Below are 16,394 nucleotides of genomic sequence, written 5' to 3' on the forward strand. Positions count from 1 at the left end.
TGGGAGCCCAGGGTTCAAATCCCCACACAGCCATGAAGCTCACTGGATGACCTTGGGCCAGTCACTGCCTCGCAGCCTCATGAAAACCCTATTCACAGAGTTGCCATAAGTCGGAATCAACTTGAAGGCAGTACATTTACATCTTGTTTTAAAAATATGTGAAATTATGGGTGTATATCTGTGTAAGCCAAGAATGGAGAACCTGCTGGACTACAACTCCCATCACCCCTGATCATTGGCCATGCTTGCTGAGCTCATGGGAGATGGAGTCCAGCAGCATCTGGAGAGCTACAGGTTCCCTCCCTGATACAAATACAAATTCTTAAAATATGATGATGATGAGATAAGACTATAGGGCCAGCCCAAAACATTTTGCTGCTTGTAGCAAAGGACAAGATGGCACCTCCACCTCCAGTCCATGCACAGAAGCTGACTGAACAGTTTAATCTTACCTCAACAGTGGCAATGCGATAGTGTCCTGCAGTGCAGCTGAGGGCAGCAGGCTAGTTTAAGGAGTATCTGCTAGGTCTGTGGTACACAAAGTTCTGAACTCCAACAGAGGGGGATGGCCATTTGCCTCAACAAGAATGGTTGGGGGAGGGCTGCTGCTGCCTCCCACTATCTGCTGTCTGAGGAGATTGCCTCACTCTGTCTAATGGTAGGGCCAGCCCAGCAAGACAGTCGACATTCTTGAATTCAGTGCCAGTTCAAGAGCATTTTTTTTTAAACTCCAGGTTTTCTCTGGGCACCAAGCAAATTATTTTAAAGGGAACCTATAGGCTTTCTCCCTGGCAGCAAGGCTTACCTTTTAGGAGTTATTTTACTTAGACTATAAGATGCTTGCCTATACAATTCACCACTACATTGATTTATGTGAGACCCCCTCTACCTTGAATTATATGTGTACAGTCATCAAACTATCAGTGCTGGATGAGGGTTGGAGCCATTTGAGAGATAAGGCGAAGTAGCCCTTGTTGCTGTACGACAGAAACCATTGTCTGTATATTGAAAGATACTCCCATACATGCTCAAGAGCACCCTTTTTGGTTTCCCATTACTTGTTTTATATATGCTGAGGGATGAACGATAGCATAAAAAAGAGATTCTAGGAGTGGACCCTAAAGTCCCACTTCCTTGGGCTGCAAGAACAATAACACAACCTTTGTGCTGTAGGAATTATGCTTTCAGACACCACCAGTTCTTAATGAGAAACATAGGGAGTAGCCTTATACTGAGACAGACCTTTGGTCCATCTAGTTGACTACTGTCTGCAGTAGGGATGGGGAGCTCAGGGCAGCCCAGGAACGTGACCCTCCAGTCTTCTCTTTCTGGCCCTTGGGACTCTACCCAGGCCATATTCAGCAATGGTCCTGCTTTGCATCCTCCTGAAGTGTTTTTGCCTGACTGGAATGTATTCTTGAACTCTGAAAATGCTTCTTGCTTGCCGAGAAACAGAAAGAGAGAGAGTGAGAGAGTGTAAAAACTAGGCTACTATACAAAGTTAAAATTCATCTAACCACTTTGCCTCTGACCCCATCCATCACGTGTCATGTGGCTCCGAGAAGGCTGCCCAGATGGGAATGTGGCCCTCAATCTGAAAAAAGTTTCCCCACTTTTGGTAGACACTGATGGGCAGTAGCTCTGCAAGGTTTCAGGCAGGAGATCTGCCCAGCCCTGCCTGGAGATGCTAGTGACTGAACTTGGATATTTCAGAAAGCAAAGCTCTTGCTCTGCGACTGAGCTATAACCCTTCCTGAACTGGAAACAAAAGTTTCTAGGATTCCAGCTTGCCTAGAAATTGCACCTTTTGATTTAGAAGCCCTTTACCATAACCTCAGGGGGGTAGAGGGGGACTAGATGTAGTTAGAAAAATGTATTCTGGACATGCTCAGATGTGCACTTTGCCTTATAATTTCACATTCTGAGCAGAAGTCTGATTATAAATTCTGCACTTAGCAGCACAATCACATATGCATGTTTATGTGGAAGCAGCCCTCACTCAGTGGGGCATACTGCATGCTAAATGAACACCAGGGGTATAGTTGTCCCGGGTCCCGGGGTGTGTGTCTTAGATTCCTTATTTTGGGGGGAGCAGGGTCCCCTCAGGGTCCCTATGTCTCCAACATCCTACAGGCCAATCAGCATAAAAGGGGAGTGTGTTAGCTACTAAGAAGAGTCTTCTAACATACTTTCTTGCCCTTTCTGCTGATTGGAGCCAATCAGAGTGAAAGGAGGTGAGTTGGGGAGGGGAGGAGATTGGGTGGGTGGGCACTGGGCAGAGGGGAAGCCCCTTTCCTTTCCAAAAGGAAAACATTGTGAACATTATCATTGCTTTTCAGGGTTTTCCCCACCTTTTTATTCTACAGCAGGCACAAGTAGCCTTGCACCCAAATGTAAATCAAAGCTGTCCCTGGCCACATCCACACCAGGCCTTTATTTCACTTTGGACAGTTGTGGCTTCTCCCAAAGAATTCTGGGAAGTGTAGTTAGTGAAGGGTGCTGAGAGTTGCTAGGAGATGCCCTGTTCCACTCACAGAGCTTCAATCAGAGTGGTGGACTATTAAACCAGTCCAGCCACTGGAGCTCTGTCAGGGGAATAGGGGTCTCTTCTCAGCACCCTTCACAAACTACACTTCCCAGGATTCTCTGAGGGAAGCCATGAATGTCTCACATGAAATCAAAGTCTGGTGTGGGTGTGGCCCCCTGATTAGGCAAGCCTGGCAGCTGTGAGTCTGGCTTTTAGAACACTGACAGTTGGTTCTTAGTGAGTGGGCCCTACATTATCATTCAGTTTAATGCTAAATTTATTAAATTAATTAAAAATCAGCCAGGCATTTCTTTTAACTTTTAAACTATAGAGAATGAATGTCAGAGTATGAGGCAAGGTTAGTAACAGGATTCCAGGTACTCTGTGAACATGGATGATTTTTAATGAATTTCAACAGATTATGAGAACTCTTGACAGAATATAGTCCAAAAGGGCTCTGGGGTTTTTCTCTCTCTCTAGACTTTGAACTCTCAATTCTTTCTGACTGTTTTGTTTATCGCCATGAAAATTGACAGGGTTGTTAAGCAAGCGTTTCTGAGTTCAGGACTATACGTTTTGTAAGGTTTTGTTTTGAAATGAGCTTATGGGAAGCATCAGAATGGCATGGGGGTATTTTCAATTTAACATTGTGGAATGTCAAAAATCAACGCTGGCTGTAGTATACAGCTACTCTCGCGGCTGTATAATAAGCAAGCCAGCCTCCCTGAGTTCACTGGGGCTGGCTTCTGAGTGTCGGTATCTGGATGTAGCCATTGACAACTTCTGGGCCATGTTTATTTAGAAGTAAGTCCCACTGTGTTCAGTGGGGCTTCCTCTCAGAGGACTGTGCCGGGAATTGCAGCTTAAGCCCTCCCTGCTGTGAGGAAGGAATTTCCACATCGAGTGACACCACCCGGAACGCCGCTGCATAGTCCACCCCCTCCCTCAAGCCCTGCAGGTGAATAACAGGTGGGGATGATGAAGTGATAAAGGGGAGGGCAGGGCGAGCCTACAGGAAACAGCCACCTCCTTTCCTTGCTGCCAGTCCGCTGTCCCTGAGCGGTGGAAGGAAGATCTCCGCTCCTCAAGGCCAGGCAGAGGCGCTTGCCCTGTCTCCTCCGTTCCACGCCTTGCAAGCACTCAGCGGGCACTTCTGCTGTTGTTTCACCTCAGGGAAGGGCGTGCGGCGGGAGTGGTGCCGAGGCAGGTGCCTTGAGGAAAGAAAGGCAAGGAGGGAAAGAGTGTCTCTGGCGGAAGGAAAAAGCTATGCTGCTACGCCTGGGCTGAAACGGAGCATCAACGAGTCTGCGAGACCGGCGAAGGACTACCCCATCCCGTTGCCTCAGGTGAGCCCCAATAAATTGTTGGCCAGGGAGAGACGTGTTGTCTCCAGGACTTGTGTCCGGATCTGTTCGGAATGATGTCGTTGTTCCTTCCTTTGCGGCGCGCTGCCTCTCAGTTCTTAAATGAGACGAAGGTATTTTAAAATATGCTTAAACTATAAGCTGGTAATTGAAGGGGTGTCTTTTTTGATATTAATTTCTGCTGCCGTCTCTGGAGGAAAAAACCCGTTGCAACAGATGTTTGTAGGAAAGGCGGGTTGAAGGTTAGACAAATGCGTGGAAGCTCGGGAGTATCTTTAAAAGCTCAGGAGGCAGTTGCGGTCCTTTGTATGTTTGCCTGAACGACCTTGGGACAATCTCTGTCTTGTTAACGCACCCAAGGATTTCGGCCTAAACATCTCCTGCTTCCTCATTGCTGGGAGAGTAGGACTTAGATTTGGGCTACACAGGTTTTCACTGTGTGTATGTGACTGTATTCTAAAATGGCTGTAGTACTCATTCTGGGGTGTTCCCCAACATGGGATGGATAGAAGCGATCTGCAGAGACTGTTAGAGACATGTACTGATGATGGGGTGCATCTCCAGCAGAGGTGGGTAGACTTTGTGTTTGCAGGATATGCTTCCCCCCCCCGGTGTATATAAAAGACATACGGTTAGAATGAAAGCATTCTAAATGCAGGAATTTGAGCACCAGAAATGAGTTGACTTCATCCCTTCTGCATGAAAATCTACTCCTGGCTACCCCCCCCCCCCATATTTCCTTTCAGCAGTGTAATTTAGGGGGAAAGGGGGTATATTATTGTTAAACAATGGGAAGTCAGAAATCTTTGTTGATCTACTTCCACACATAGGGATCTGTCAGTGGATCCTGGTTCACCTTCTGCCAAGCCCTTTTCTGCAGCGTCTGGCAATCTATTGTACAATGGATTTTCATCCGAGCAATTTTTACTGTTTGTAATTCCATTTTTTATGCTCCCCTTTCCTCAGGGAGTTCAGGGCACCCTGCATGGCTCATCTTTTATCCATTTTACCCTCACAACAACCTTTTGAAGTTGGTTAGACTGAGAGATGGTGATCGTCCAAGATCATCCAATGTTCTTGGTGGCTGAGTGGAAATTTGAACCTAGGTCTCCCTGGTCCTTGTCTGACAGTCTTAACTACAGCACTACATTTCTAGCTCAGTTTTCCTTTGAAGAACTCAAAGCTGCTTAACATGTGGTCCCTAGGAAGATTTTCTCATCAGATCAATTTATGGGACCAAGAGTCTTTACCTTCAGGCAGCAGCAGAACACAACTGTAGAACTGAACTGTCGAACTGAGTCTTTGGAAACAGTGATTTTTTTTAAGAAAAGGCATTTTGCAACTTTATATATCCCTATATGAAACTTTGCACTCATTTGAGAAACAAAAGCTTATAGACTGAAGATGCAAGTAGTTCAGGGTAGCTGGATTGTTGTTGTTATGTGCCTTCAAGTCGATTACGACTTATGGCAACCCTAGCTGGATACTGTATATGAAATATAATGGTCATAAACCTGAGTTCAGTGAATAGCTACTTTTGAAAGTATCTGTTTGATAGTTACTTGCTAGGCAAAATATCACATGGTCCTAGTATAATTTTCTCTCTCTCTGTGTGTGTGTGTGTGTGTGTGTGTGTGTGTGTGTGTGTGTTCTTTCCTTGTAGATTAGAGATCTCATTTAACTGTTTTGCGTTCTGGTACGGCATGGGCACACAGCTGGTATAGCACAGTGGGGAGGAGAGCCTGGTTGGGAGTCCAGAGTCTGTGAGTTCAAATCCCCACTCCTGTCTCCTGGGTGTAAAGGGCCAGCTAAAGATCATCCCCACAGTGAGTGGCTCAGGGGTTACGTGCCCTGCCACCTGTGTAGCTGTGGGCAAGCTGCATAGTCCCAAGGAGCCCGGTTGCCCCCCAGCTGGCAGTTGTGGACAAGGAAGGGGCTGGCTTGTGCAGCTGTGGCAAGCTGGGGAGGACTAGCCTCAGAGGGAGGCAATGGTAACCCCCCCCCTCTGAATACTGCTTACCATGAAAACCCTATTCATAGGGTCGCCAAAAGTCAGATTGACTTGAAGGCAGTCCATGATGATGATGGCATGGGCAGTTTGTGTGGGACTCATTTCCAGTAAGTGATTCAGGTTATGTTCCTCAAACTACCCAAACTAGCATATTTGCATTTAAATGGTTTACTTATATTGACATCAGTGGAACAATGGTTGCTATCCTCCACTTAAAATGCTAGCTTTAAACTTATGGTCTGTGGACAGCCAGGGAAATAGGTTTTAACAGCAAATATAGTTTCAGCTTATATATTGCACTATTTATTTTCATATATAGTCACAGCCAGATTGAGAAATTAAGCTGCAGTATTTACACTTAAATTCAGACATCTGTTTGTCTAAAGTGGTTTAAAGCATTATAGGTAGTTTGAGGATTGGGGCTGTCCATATTGTTAGTCTTAGTTTTTATATGCAACATTTCAATGACTCACTTTAAGAATGTATCAATATCCAGAATTCTTGGGTTTGGCTGAAAAGCCTAATTTGCAAGAAGTGCTTTTGGGGCTCAAATGTACTTTGAGGCACATCTCTGAGATTCTGGAGGATTTGCTTCAGCTGTTTGGTCAGCAATGATAGAAATTCATGTACAGAACTATCTTACTGGTCCTTTCCTTTTTGTTTCATTAGGGGATATGGCATTGCTTCCTAGTATTAAGTGCTAATGAAGAAAAGGTGTTTCATAAAGGTCAGAAGTTCAGGTTTCCCTGGAAGCCAATCTCTTCAGTGAGATAATAGGGTTTTCTCTGGTTTCAAAGGGGAAAAGCACTTGGCACATAAACACTTCATTCTCTAGCTTGATAGGATTACCAACTTTGTCTGGTAGAGTTGTTTCCCTATAAACTGTGACATAAGCAAATTTGCATCAGGTGGAACTTTTTTGCTCTGCATTTGCAACCTGGGAAGAGTGCCACTCTTTGAATATCTGCTCACCATTGCAGCAGTTAAAGGCACAGAAGCTTGACCAGTAGTGTTCTATACTAGGAATTTACAGTTGAAATTCATTACTGAAGTTGTTCTCCAATTCTGGTTGTACCAGTGTAGAATAAATTCAGTTTCTAAACTTGTTTTAATCTCTATGTTCTACTTCCTGTACTTGAGCTGCTATAATGCTATAGACTAAGAAGGGAGAGTTGGGAAACCACCATTCGCAAATGCCCATTCACAAATGCTACAGTCCTAGCCCCTGGGGGCAAGCCCTGCTGAATTCAGTAGGACTTACTTTTGAGTAGATGTGGTTAGGGTTGCTCAAGGTTACTACTGTAAAGCACAATGTTCTCTCCATACCTCATTTCCCCATCCTCAGTACATGTGTGTAGAATGATACTGGCCTACCTTAAGGTTTGTGATTTAGTGCCTTACTGATGTAAGGCATGTGAAGTGCTTTGAATACTTGCTGTGTTTGTTTGCTACATTTTTATATTACTCAATAACCAAAGTTGCCTATAGAGGTTTTTTAAGTATTATTGAACAACCATGTGCTGAGTAAGTCTTTAACTAAGTGATCTTCAGTAGGTAGGGTTGCCAGGTTCTTGGCCTGAGACTGATCCTGTATCTTTAGGAGAAGAGAAAGTCAGCCAAGTGCAGGTGTTCTTGCAACTCTGTAATGGGAAAACCCACAAGGTGGAATTCTCCCTTCCCCCTGCACAACTTTTAAAGATACAGGAGACCTCTTGGTTGCCAGGCCCGGCCTCCAAGAGGTCTTCTGTATCTCTATAAGTTTGGGAGGGGGGGGAGGGAGAATTCCACCTTGTGGTTTTTCCCATTACAGAGTTGCAAGAAGACCTGCACTTGGCTGACCTTCTCTTCTGCTAAAGATACAGGATCAGTCTCAGGCCATGGACTTGGCAACCCTATCAGTAGGTGATACAATGCAAGTTCATAAATAGTTTGCTGTGTGCTTTGAAGATGAAAGCTGATAATGAAAATAGTTGAGGGGAGTGCCAGCACTATTTAGTCAAAATGACATCAGAGAGGCTTAAAAGTGCCCCAGGGTATATTTAACTGTTTTCTCAGCATGATAGCCATGAGGACAGGAAAATGGTTTTTAAAATGAGCAGTTATATGAACTAGTCATGCTTATTTGGATGGGTGATACTGAACTATGTGAAGATCATTATGGTGGTCACAATCTGCTCTTCAGTGGTTTTGTTTTTTGTATCCTCTGTCTTGTGACATATACTGTACAATGATACCTGAATTGTGCTGTTTTACACTGCTAAGAAGCACATGGAAAATATGGAGGAGACATTATGAAATCCTGTCTGCGTGGTAGCACATGTAACAAAATACTGTGTTTGAAGGACTTCTTGATTCTCTTCCTGGTACTGTGCGACATCTGGCACTTCATAAAAAAATCATGCTTCAAGGGAGACAGGTGTCCCACAGATGAGCAGTTAGGGTGGAGAAATAGTAGGATGGTAGAGTTACTATTGAGACTGAGGCTACAGTCTTGTGCACGCTTACCTGGGAGAAAGTTCCCTTCAACTTGAGGCTTTTTAATGAAAAAATATGGTGAAATTGCATAGAATATTTCTACAGAGTGGAAATGACTTCCTCTCATTATAAAATATATTGAGGGAGAAGAAAAGTTCTTTCTTTGCTTTGTTTAAACAAACAACTTGAATAACTTTATATATAAACATATACAAGTATCTATAACATAATGTTTCTAAAACAAAAATTTAAGAAGGTATTATAATCCATGTTTGTCCAGTGTAGGAATATGTCATTCACTGGATATCCATTAATCACTGCTTAGAGGTTTTTTAAAATATTAAGTGGTTTTTAAATGCTTAAATAAATAAAAAAATATAAAGGGTGTTCAGATTTTATTAGTTTGCCATTTAAAATATAAGAAAAATATTAGCCATTTCATTCACTCCTAGACATTTACTAACCATTAATATTCAGAATGTTAGATTGTCTGAATATACTACATTCAAAATAAGTTTGGTGTTCTATTTGTATATCATATTTAATGGAATTCATACTATTGGATTTAAGTTAGAGGTAAAATTGTTGGAGGGGGTGGGGGTGGGGGTGGGGGTGGGTGGGGGTGGGTGGGGGTGGGTGGGGGTGGGTGTGTGGGTGTGTGGGTGTGTGTAGGTGTCATTGTCAGCTTTGGATATATCCCAATGTTTTCATGCTCCTTTTAACTTCCATGGGGACAGGTACTTTACCCCTAGGCTAGCAAACACATTGGAGTCTTCTTCTATCAATGCTCTGTCTGCATTCTGTCTCACAGAATGCAGTAAGAGAACTAATTGGCAGCGGTGCTCTGAGGTTTCAGACAGGATAGAAGTCTTACCCAGCTTTTTCTGGGGATACCAAGGAATGAACCTGAAACCTTTTTGATGCAAAACCTGTGCTCTACCACTGAGTCGCGGAAGCCTCTGTAAAAAAATATTTGCAGCTAAAACAATGTAGAAACCAACTTTGTACAATTATCACTTCTGGTGCTAAAGGAATTTGCATGAGTTTTTTAACTGCACAAAGTACATTTGGATTTGGGGAGCTTGCTCCGCCATATTAAAAGCTATTTCAATAAAACAAATTACATCAACCATTTCGGATTTGCTCTGTTAATCTGGGGCAGTCTCACTACAGCTTGAAAATGCTCTTTGGTGCCTTTCAGAGTGCAAGTCTTCTGTGAAATAGTCATGATATTGGAATTACCCTGGCATATTGTTAACATGGATGAGTCCTTGCAAACTGTTTATATGACTTTAACAGCCACACAGCTTGAAAAGGATATTACCCGATGTGTCTGAATGCTGCTTAGTAATAAAAAAAGGTTGCATTAGTGTTACTTTGATTTTTACTTCCAGGCATGTGATCTTGTACCACTTAATCATTTCACTGGTTTGGCTTTAATTTATACTTCCTTGTATGTACTTTTTAAAATTGCAGTTATATAGTTAGAACTATAAATTACTGACATGAATGCATGTTGCTGACTCAAAAGGAAAGCATCTAGAAAGATTGGGTTTTCAGCAAACAAACTCTTGTTAAGATATGATAAATGATAATAATATGATAAATAAAATAGGTTATGTACATTGTAACGTGAGAAGCTTTTCTAACTGTTGATTTTGGTAGAGAACAGAATGCTTGCATTGTATTGCTTTTTTCTCCTGTAGTGCAATTTAGCTGACATGAGAAGAATACATGGGGATGGATTCAGACTAGCTGTATGATCCTATACTCAGAAGCAAGTCCTATTGAGTTCAATGGGACTTACTCTTACCTAACTGTGTGTAGGATTGAAGCCTAAAATCAATGGGACTAAAACTTCAACTAACAGGCTGTCATCCTGTACACCAGGGCGAAGAACCTTTCTTCTATAAATGGTCACTAACCCATGGAAAAAATCAACTAGAGGCCATAACTGATAGTAGACAGAGCCACTCCTTCTCTATATCATAGAACTATTGAATCTGACCTTCTCTCCAGTTAAAGTAATCCTTAATTTCCCCAACAGAAATGAAAAGAAAAACTATTAACATCTTTAGTAGGGATGGTAATCGTACCAGCCCCCCCATATATATACACATACATGCAGTATTTAATTGTTATACCCATGTTTATACACAAGTGTGTTGTGAGAATTGCCAGAAAAAATGCTTTAGGATAAACTCCATAGTAAAAAATTCTTTAGGGGAAAAAACCCTAGTGTGTGTGCAAGAGAACCCCAAACTGGTCAAAATCTTTAGTGTATATGAATATATTGTCATCCACAACTGAAAACATTTGTAGATATATCTGAGCTGCTTTTTAATGAAAAAAAATATTTTGAAATCTAAAATCATTCTACAAACAGTCTTGACATACATCAAAGCTATGAACAGTCTGGTGTCTGGACTTGCCTCCCTGGTCTCCTTTGGGAAGAATGGTAGGATATAAATTGAATAAAGAAATAATTTTGGCCAATTTTGTGTTGCTTAAGAAATGAGGAGCTGTTTCTCTTACTTAGTTTTGCTATTCTATGGTTTATAGCAGATGTGAGGAATCTTTGGTTCTCCAGATGTTGCTGAACTACAGTTCCCATCATCCCTGGCCATTGGCCATACCTGGTTTATAGAGAACTTATTTTCCATGAAGATATCCCCGGGGAGAAGGTGCCTGACACCTACCTTGCAGCCCTTTGGCACCAGACAAATACCTTTTTATTGTGCCATGTCTATCTTATCTATATAATATCTATCTTAGCTTTGATTTGTTTTTACTTTCTATGACTGTCTCAATGCTGCATTTATATCTTTTTTTTGTCCTTGAATTTTAAATTGAATTTCTGAGCTACTCTGACAGCTTTGTTATAGGTTGGCCTTTAAATGTTGTAAATAAATAAATATTCCATATTGGGTTGATTGGTAAAGTTTTAGAGTATCCTCTGCAAGTGAAGTGTAAGACACACATACAGTGCAATCCTGTAATGTCAACTCAGAAGTAATTCTCATTGAGTTTAATGGGACTTGTAGGATTGTAGCCACAATTACTTGCTTCTAAAGTGCTCTAGCTTTTATAGACATCAGTATGTCTCACTGAATGGACTGTTAAGTCAAGCAAACTTTCTTTTTTTCTGTATGTAGTTGGTAAATCTTCTTAAAATTAAGAGTTTGAAAATTGTGACTTTAGCCTGTGTTATAATTGAAAAACACACATTTTGTCTGTTCATAGGTTTATCAGAAACTTGCCAAAGGTGAATTGTTGGAAATCAAGATGGCATCCAATTCAGTAAGTGAACTGGTTTCAAAGCCAGCTTGCCATTTTGTGATGGCTTGTAAAAAGTGTTTCAAGAAAAAAAGATGATAAACCTTATTAAAAATCAATTTTAGTTTATCCTTACTGAAAAGAAAATCTCCACATCATTCCTTGGACATAAATCTAGGATTTAAAAAAAACATTATGAGTAACTGGAAAACCAGCAGCGAAGTCTGTATTGCATTAGATCTACCAAAGAGCTGTTTGAGCTATGATGGTGAAAACAATTATTTGTGTTTGTTCACCTAAAGTAGCAAAGTCTTTTGGCAAGTAGGCAGGAGTCCACAGTCTTTGGCTGGCTTTGCTGGCCAAGTAAAACACTGTTTGGGACCTGGTTTAGTCCTCGAGCCCCTTCTCTCAAAAGGGGGGGGGGTATTTGAGTCAGTGGAAGTTGTTACATATCATTACATGTAGGGCACTTTTTTGAAAGTGGTTTGTGCTGTATGTATGTGTATAGGATTGGGCTGTTAAATGGTAATGCAGTTTATTCAGTGTAGTAACCTATTCTTATTTACTGTGGAAATAGCATTACTGGTGCCATGCTTTGGAGGGCCCATGGTATAGTGCTAATAGTGGGCCTTCCAACAACCTCCCCAGCCAGAGCAGGCCTAGCTAAGCTTGTGGCAGCCATAGTGGCTACCACATGCTTTTTTGCTGCCACCACTGCTTTAGTGGCAGCACCACTAGCTATTCTCCACCAGCCCCCCAGACATGCTTTACTGGTACATAGGTGGTGGTGCTTTTGAATGGGGTCCAAGTGCAGCTCCTGTGCATGGTGATCACCTGCCATCTTAGGTTACCCAAAATGCAATGTCCTGGTTCACAGATCTATGAAATCTATTTTCATAGATTTTTAGTTCAGAATGTGGCATTTTGGTTAACCTTAAAATGGTGGGTGGTTACTGGAACGAGGAACTGAGCTTGGCTCTTGTTAAAACTTGGCACCAATACCCACCACTGAAAAGCACTGAGGGCCCCTGCAGGGACAATGGTGGTTGTGCCATTGAGGGGGCCATACCCACTTCTCGGCCTAGTTGCTCCAGGCCTACCTGCTCTATTAGAATCACCTTTTCTGTATTAGTCCCATTGACATGAGTGGATTTTTGCAGTGTGAGAGCTAAGGGATTGCAGTGCTTTCTTGAAATTATTTGACTATTTGTGTACTAATATTTCACTCAATTAATGCTGTTTTTTAGAGGCCGCCTCCATATTATGAAAATTATGCCTATCAGCCAGAAAATGCAGGCCTTCCAAGGTACATCAATGGCCATAACATGTATCCACATTATTCACCTCCATATTATCCTCGATCAGTGCCACATTATATCCCAAGAGTTTCTACTCGGCAGTCGACTCCAGTGCCAACAATAGTGCAACCAAAGTCTACAAAAATCTGCATACCAAGTAAACTTTCCTTCTATTTCATATAAAGATTTTCTATAACTAAACCTGATGTGTAGGGTTTTGTTCATATATTTAAAAATCTTTCACATTGTTGTAGTTCCATAGTTGTGCCTTGGCACTGGGGGATGGAAAGGACTTGGAAGTGGATGGTGGTGACTTAATGGTGCTACAAGCTGCTTTCCTTTACATTGGTATGAGTTTATAGCAGTGTTCCTTAACTTTGGGTGGGTCCCCAGATATTGTTGGACTGCAACTACCATGATCCCTTGACCAGTGGCTTAGGTGGCTGGGGATGATGCGAGCAATAGTCCAAGAACATCTGGGGACCCAAGGTTGAAGAACAGTGGGGCTTTGTAGGTTAGGAATAGACTCTCTAGTCTTACTACTTATGCACATTTTCTCTCTATAATTGCAGGACTCAGGAAAGTTGTATTACTCCTTTCAACTGCAATACTGGTAACAGGAATGGTAATTGCAGGTGTTCTCATCTGGTATTTTGGTAAGGATGTGTTTATGCCTATAGGTGTTTCAAAGATCATGCAACATGATTTTTGCCTAGTCACATCTGAATGGTAGTTTGTCTACGTACTAACCACATCATTCTTAAAGTCTGCTTAAATTCATACACTTACGGTGATGCCTTTTAGCCTCCAATAGCATTATTTCATCCTTCTTTCTTTTCTCCCCACCCATATTGTGACACATTATAGGTTTTTAGGTTAAAGTACCAATTTAATCTTAACCGTACCCCCACAGCCATTTTGACAAAAATGTTTAACATTATTGTGTCCAGTGGAGGCTGGTGGCTCCGATGCTCTGAAGTTTGAATTAAAACCTGAAGCAGAGTCACTGTCCCACTGACATCAGAGCCACTAGCCTCCATTGATTGTGTCCTCTTATTTCTGGTGTCTATCAACCAAACGGGTCATCCAAAACTTATTAAAAAACTGAATTCAGCAGCTACCACCTAGTTTTCCCAAGCAGCTAGAACAACAAACTAGCCATCCTTACTAAACAAAACACACACACCCCAAATTCAGAGATGGGGAACTTTTTTCAGCCAAAGGTTCATGAGCAACCATCCAGGGGCTGCATGCCAGTGTTGTGTGAGGCCAGAGGCAGAAGTTGGTATTAGCCACAGATATGTCTCTTGCTTTTGTATAGTAGGGTACATTCCAGCCGTGCGAAAGTCAGGTTTCTATACACCCACATCTACCCAAAGGTTTTATTGCACTGTGCTATTCTAGAAGAAGTGTTAAAATGCATGATTTTGTTTTAATCTAAGAACTAAAACCCAACAAATTTGTCAGTACTGTAAACATTAATGTGTATTTAAGTTGCTTGTTTATAAGATGCTATAGAAGATAGAATATTAAAAATGGTTTTGCTTTTGAACTATGATGCTTTTTTTTGTTGGAGTTGTAGATTCCTAAATATTGTTTCTTTACAGTGACAGACAGTTGTTCTGGGTCCAAGATACAGTGTGGCACTCTGGGAGTATGTGTGTCACCATCTAAGTGGTGTGATGGAGTGAATGATTGCCCTAATGGAGAAGATGAAAATCGTTGTGGTAAGTATTCTTAATGATTTTTTTTTAATTTGAAGGATCTTCTCTAATTCTCTTCTTTATTCCCCCTACCCCACCTTTTAGTCAGACAATCTATAACCAATGGTAGCCAAACGTGTCTACGACTGAATCCTGTGGCTGTTAGAATCTTGCAAGATTACTTACACAGGAGCCTGGCAATTGATTTTCAGTCATTGATTCTGTTGTGATGAAGTTTGTCTCATGCTGCAATTCTCCTGGCACAGTAAAAGTAGAAGTACATTCAGGGAAATATTAGGGGTGTATTTGGTCTGCTGGTTGCGATGAGCCAAAGGTAAAGAAGCAGATACAGGAGTTGCCTGGTAAGGGAAGAACCACAAAGCTGTGTCGTGTTGCCAGGGATTAAGGTGTTTAATGCAAAGGAACAATGTTTTTATTAATGAAGTGACAGATTCCAGAGGGATAGCTGAGATAGTCAGTTGCAGCAAAAACAGACTTGTGGCACTTTAGACAAACAGCAGTGGTCTAAGATTTTATCTATCAAGTGAATTCTCTGCTTGGTAGCAAGCAATATCTTGTACATGACTAACTGTAAATTGAGATTCTCCCAGAGGTAACAGGTAATTGTCTTGTAGTTCAGCAGTTTAGATACTAAACTTGTGTACACAAGCCCTTAGATTGATGGAACAAATGTTAATCAACTATAGATATTAGCTCATGTTCTGAAGCACAGTTAAACACTATGTTTCCCACTGAGGGCCATACTGGAAAGATATCAACTTAATTAATATCAACTTAATCAATTTGGCAGATTCCAAATAATAGGTGGAAGATAATTTACACAAATTCTGCTTAAATTAATGCCTAAAAACTAATTAGCTATAGGATGGGACTTCATGGACTTGTTATGAATTGGAACTTGGACTTCGGTTCCTTGTGTTTACAATTCTTTGGTATTTTTGTCACTGTAATTTCAGTATCACCTGTACAACCATGAGGACTAGAAATATGTTTTAAGACACAGCCTCTTTTAAAAATTCCAGATCTTTTGAGTGCACAGGTGCATGTGTGTGTAATCTGTTTTAAGATGCTACTTATCAGTACCTCTCTTTTTGTTGCCCATGGCAGCTATTTTGATATATATAAAGGCTCAGTGATTGCAGGAGCCCATCCAGAGGAAGCAAACAATAAAATGTAAGCATGATATAGGCATTTAATGTCTTCTGCTTGTTTTTTTAAAAGGCTAAATGGAAGTGTTTGGTCAGTTAACCATTTCTTGTGCCTTGAGTGGAAAAGTATCTGCTTGCTATATTTAAGCCCTTCTTTTGTTGTGGCTGCTCATTTGACTTGGCAGACAAGCTGGGAACAAGCCTCTACATCGTGGATGGGGAGCCTATGGCTGCCCAGATGTTGTTTGGACTCATTTCCCATCCTCTCTGACCATTGACCATACTGGCTGATGCTAGTGGGAGTTGGGAGTTCAACAGCATCTGGATGGCCATAGCTTCTTCCTTGTTCTAACAATTAGATAACTCAGAGCTTGGAAAAGTTACTTTTTTGAACTACAACTCCCATCAGCCCCAGCCAGCATGGACACTGGATTGGGCTGATGGAAGTTGTAGTTCAAAAAAGTAACTTTTCCAAGCTCTGACTACAACAGACATCCACAGAGAGGCTAGTGTTTGCACTCCCAACAACAGTGCCCACCTATCCTTTGATAGTATCTGCCATCTTTTTGAA

At 41.6% G+C, this 16,394-nt stretch overlaps 1 protein-coding gene across 5 annotated transcripts in view; it reads left to right on the forward strand.

Annotated features, from left to right (window-relative positions):
* TMPRSS2 (transmembrane serine protease 2) overlaps window positions 1–16,394 on the forward strand; it is a 44,801-nt gene that overhangs the window by 10,342 nt on the left and 18,065 nt on the right. For 3 of the 5 annotated variants that reach the window (XM_061627597.1, XM_061627598.1, XM_061627599.1), the window contains exons 2-5: window positions 11,621–11,677; window positions 12,901–13,108; window positions 13,524–13,607; window positions 14,559–14,678. In XM_061627597.1, the coding sequence (XP_061483581.1) occupies window positions 11,621–11,677; window positions 12,901–13,108; window positions 13,524–13,607; window positions 14,559–14,678 (469 nt within the window). Of the gene's footprint in view, window positions 1–3,339; window positions 3,486–3,700; window positions 3,874–11,620; window positions 11,678–12,900; window positions 13,109–13,523; window positions 13,608–14,558; window positions 14,679–16,394 lie in introns of those variants that run through there. The other 2 variants (XM_061627601.1, XM_061627600.1) reach the window with 2 other exon arrangements.

Source organism: Rhineura floridana, chromosome 5 (genome assembly GCF_030035675.1).
Source record: "Rhineura floridana isolate rRhiFlo1 chromosome 5, rRhiFlo1.hap2, whole genome shotgun sequence".
Taxonomy (NCBI): Eukaryota; Metazoa; Chordata; class Lepidosauria; order Squamata; family Rhineuridae; genus Rhineura; species Rhineura floridana.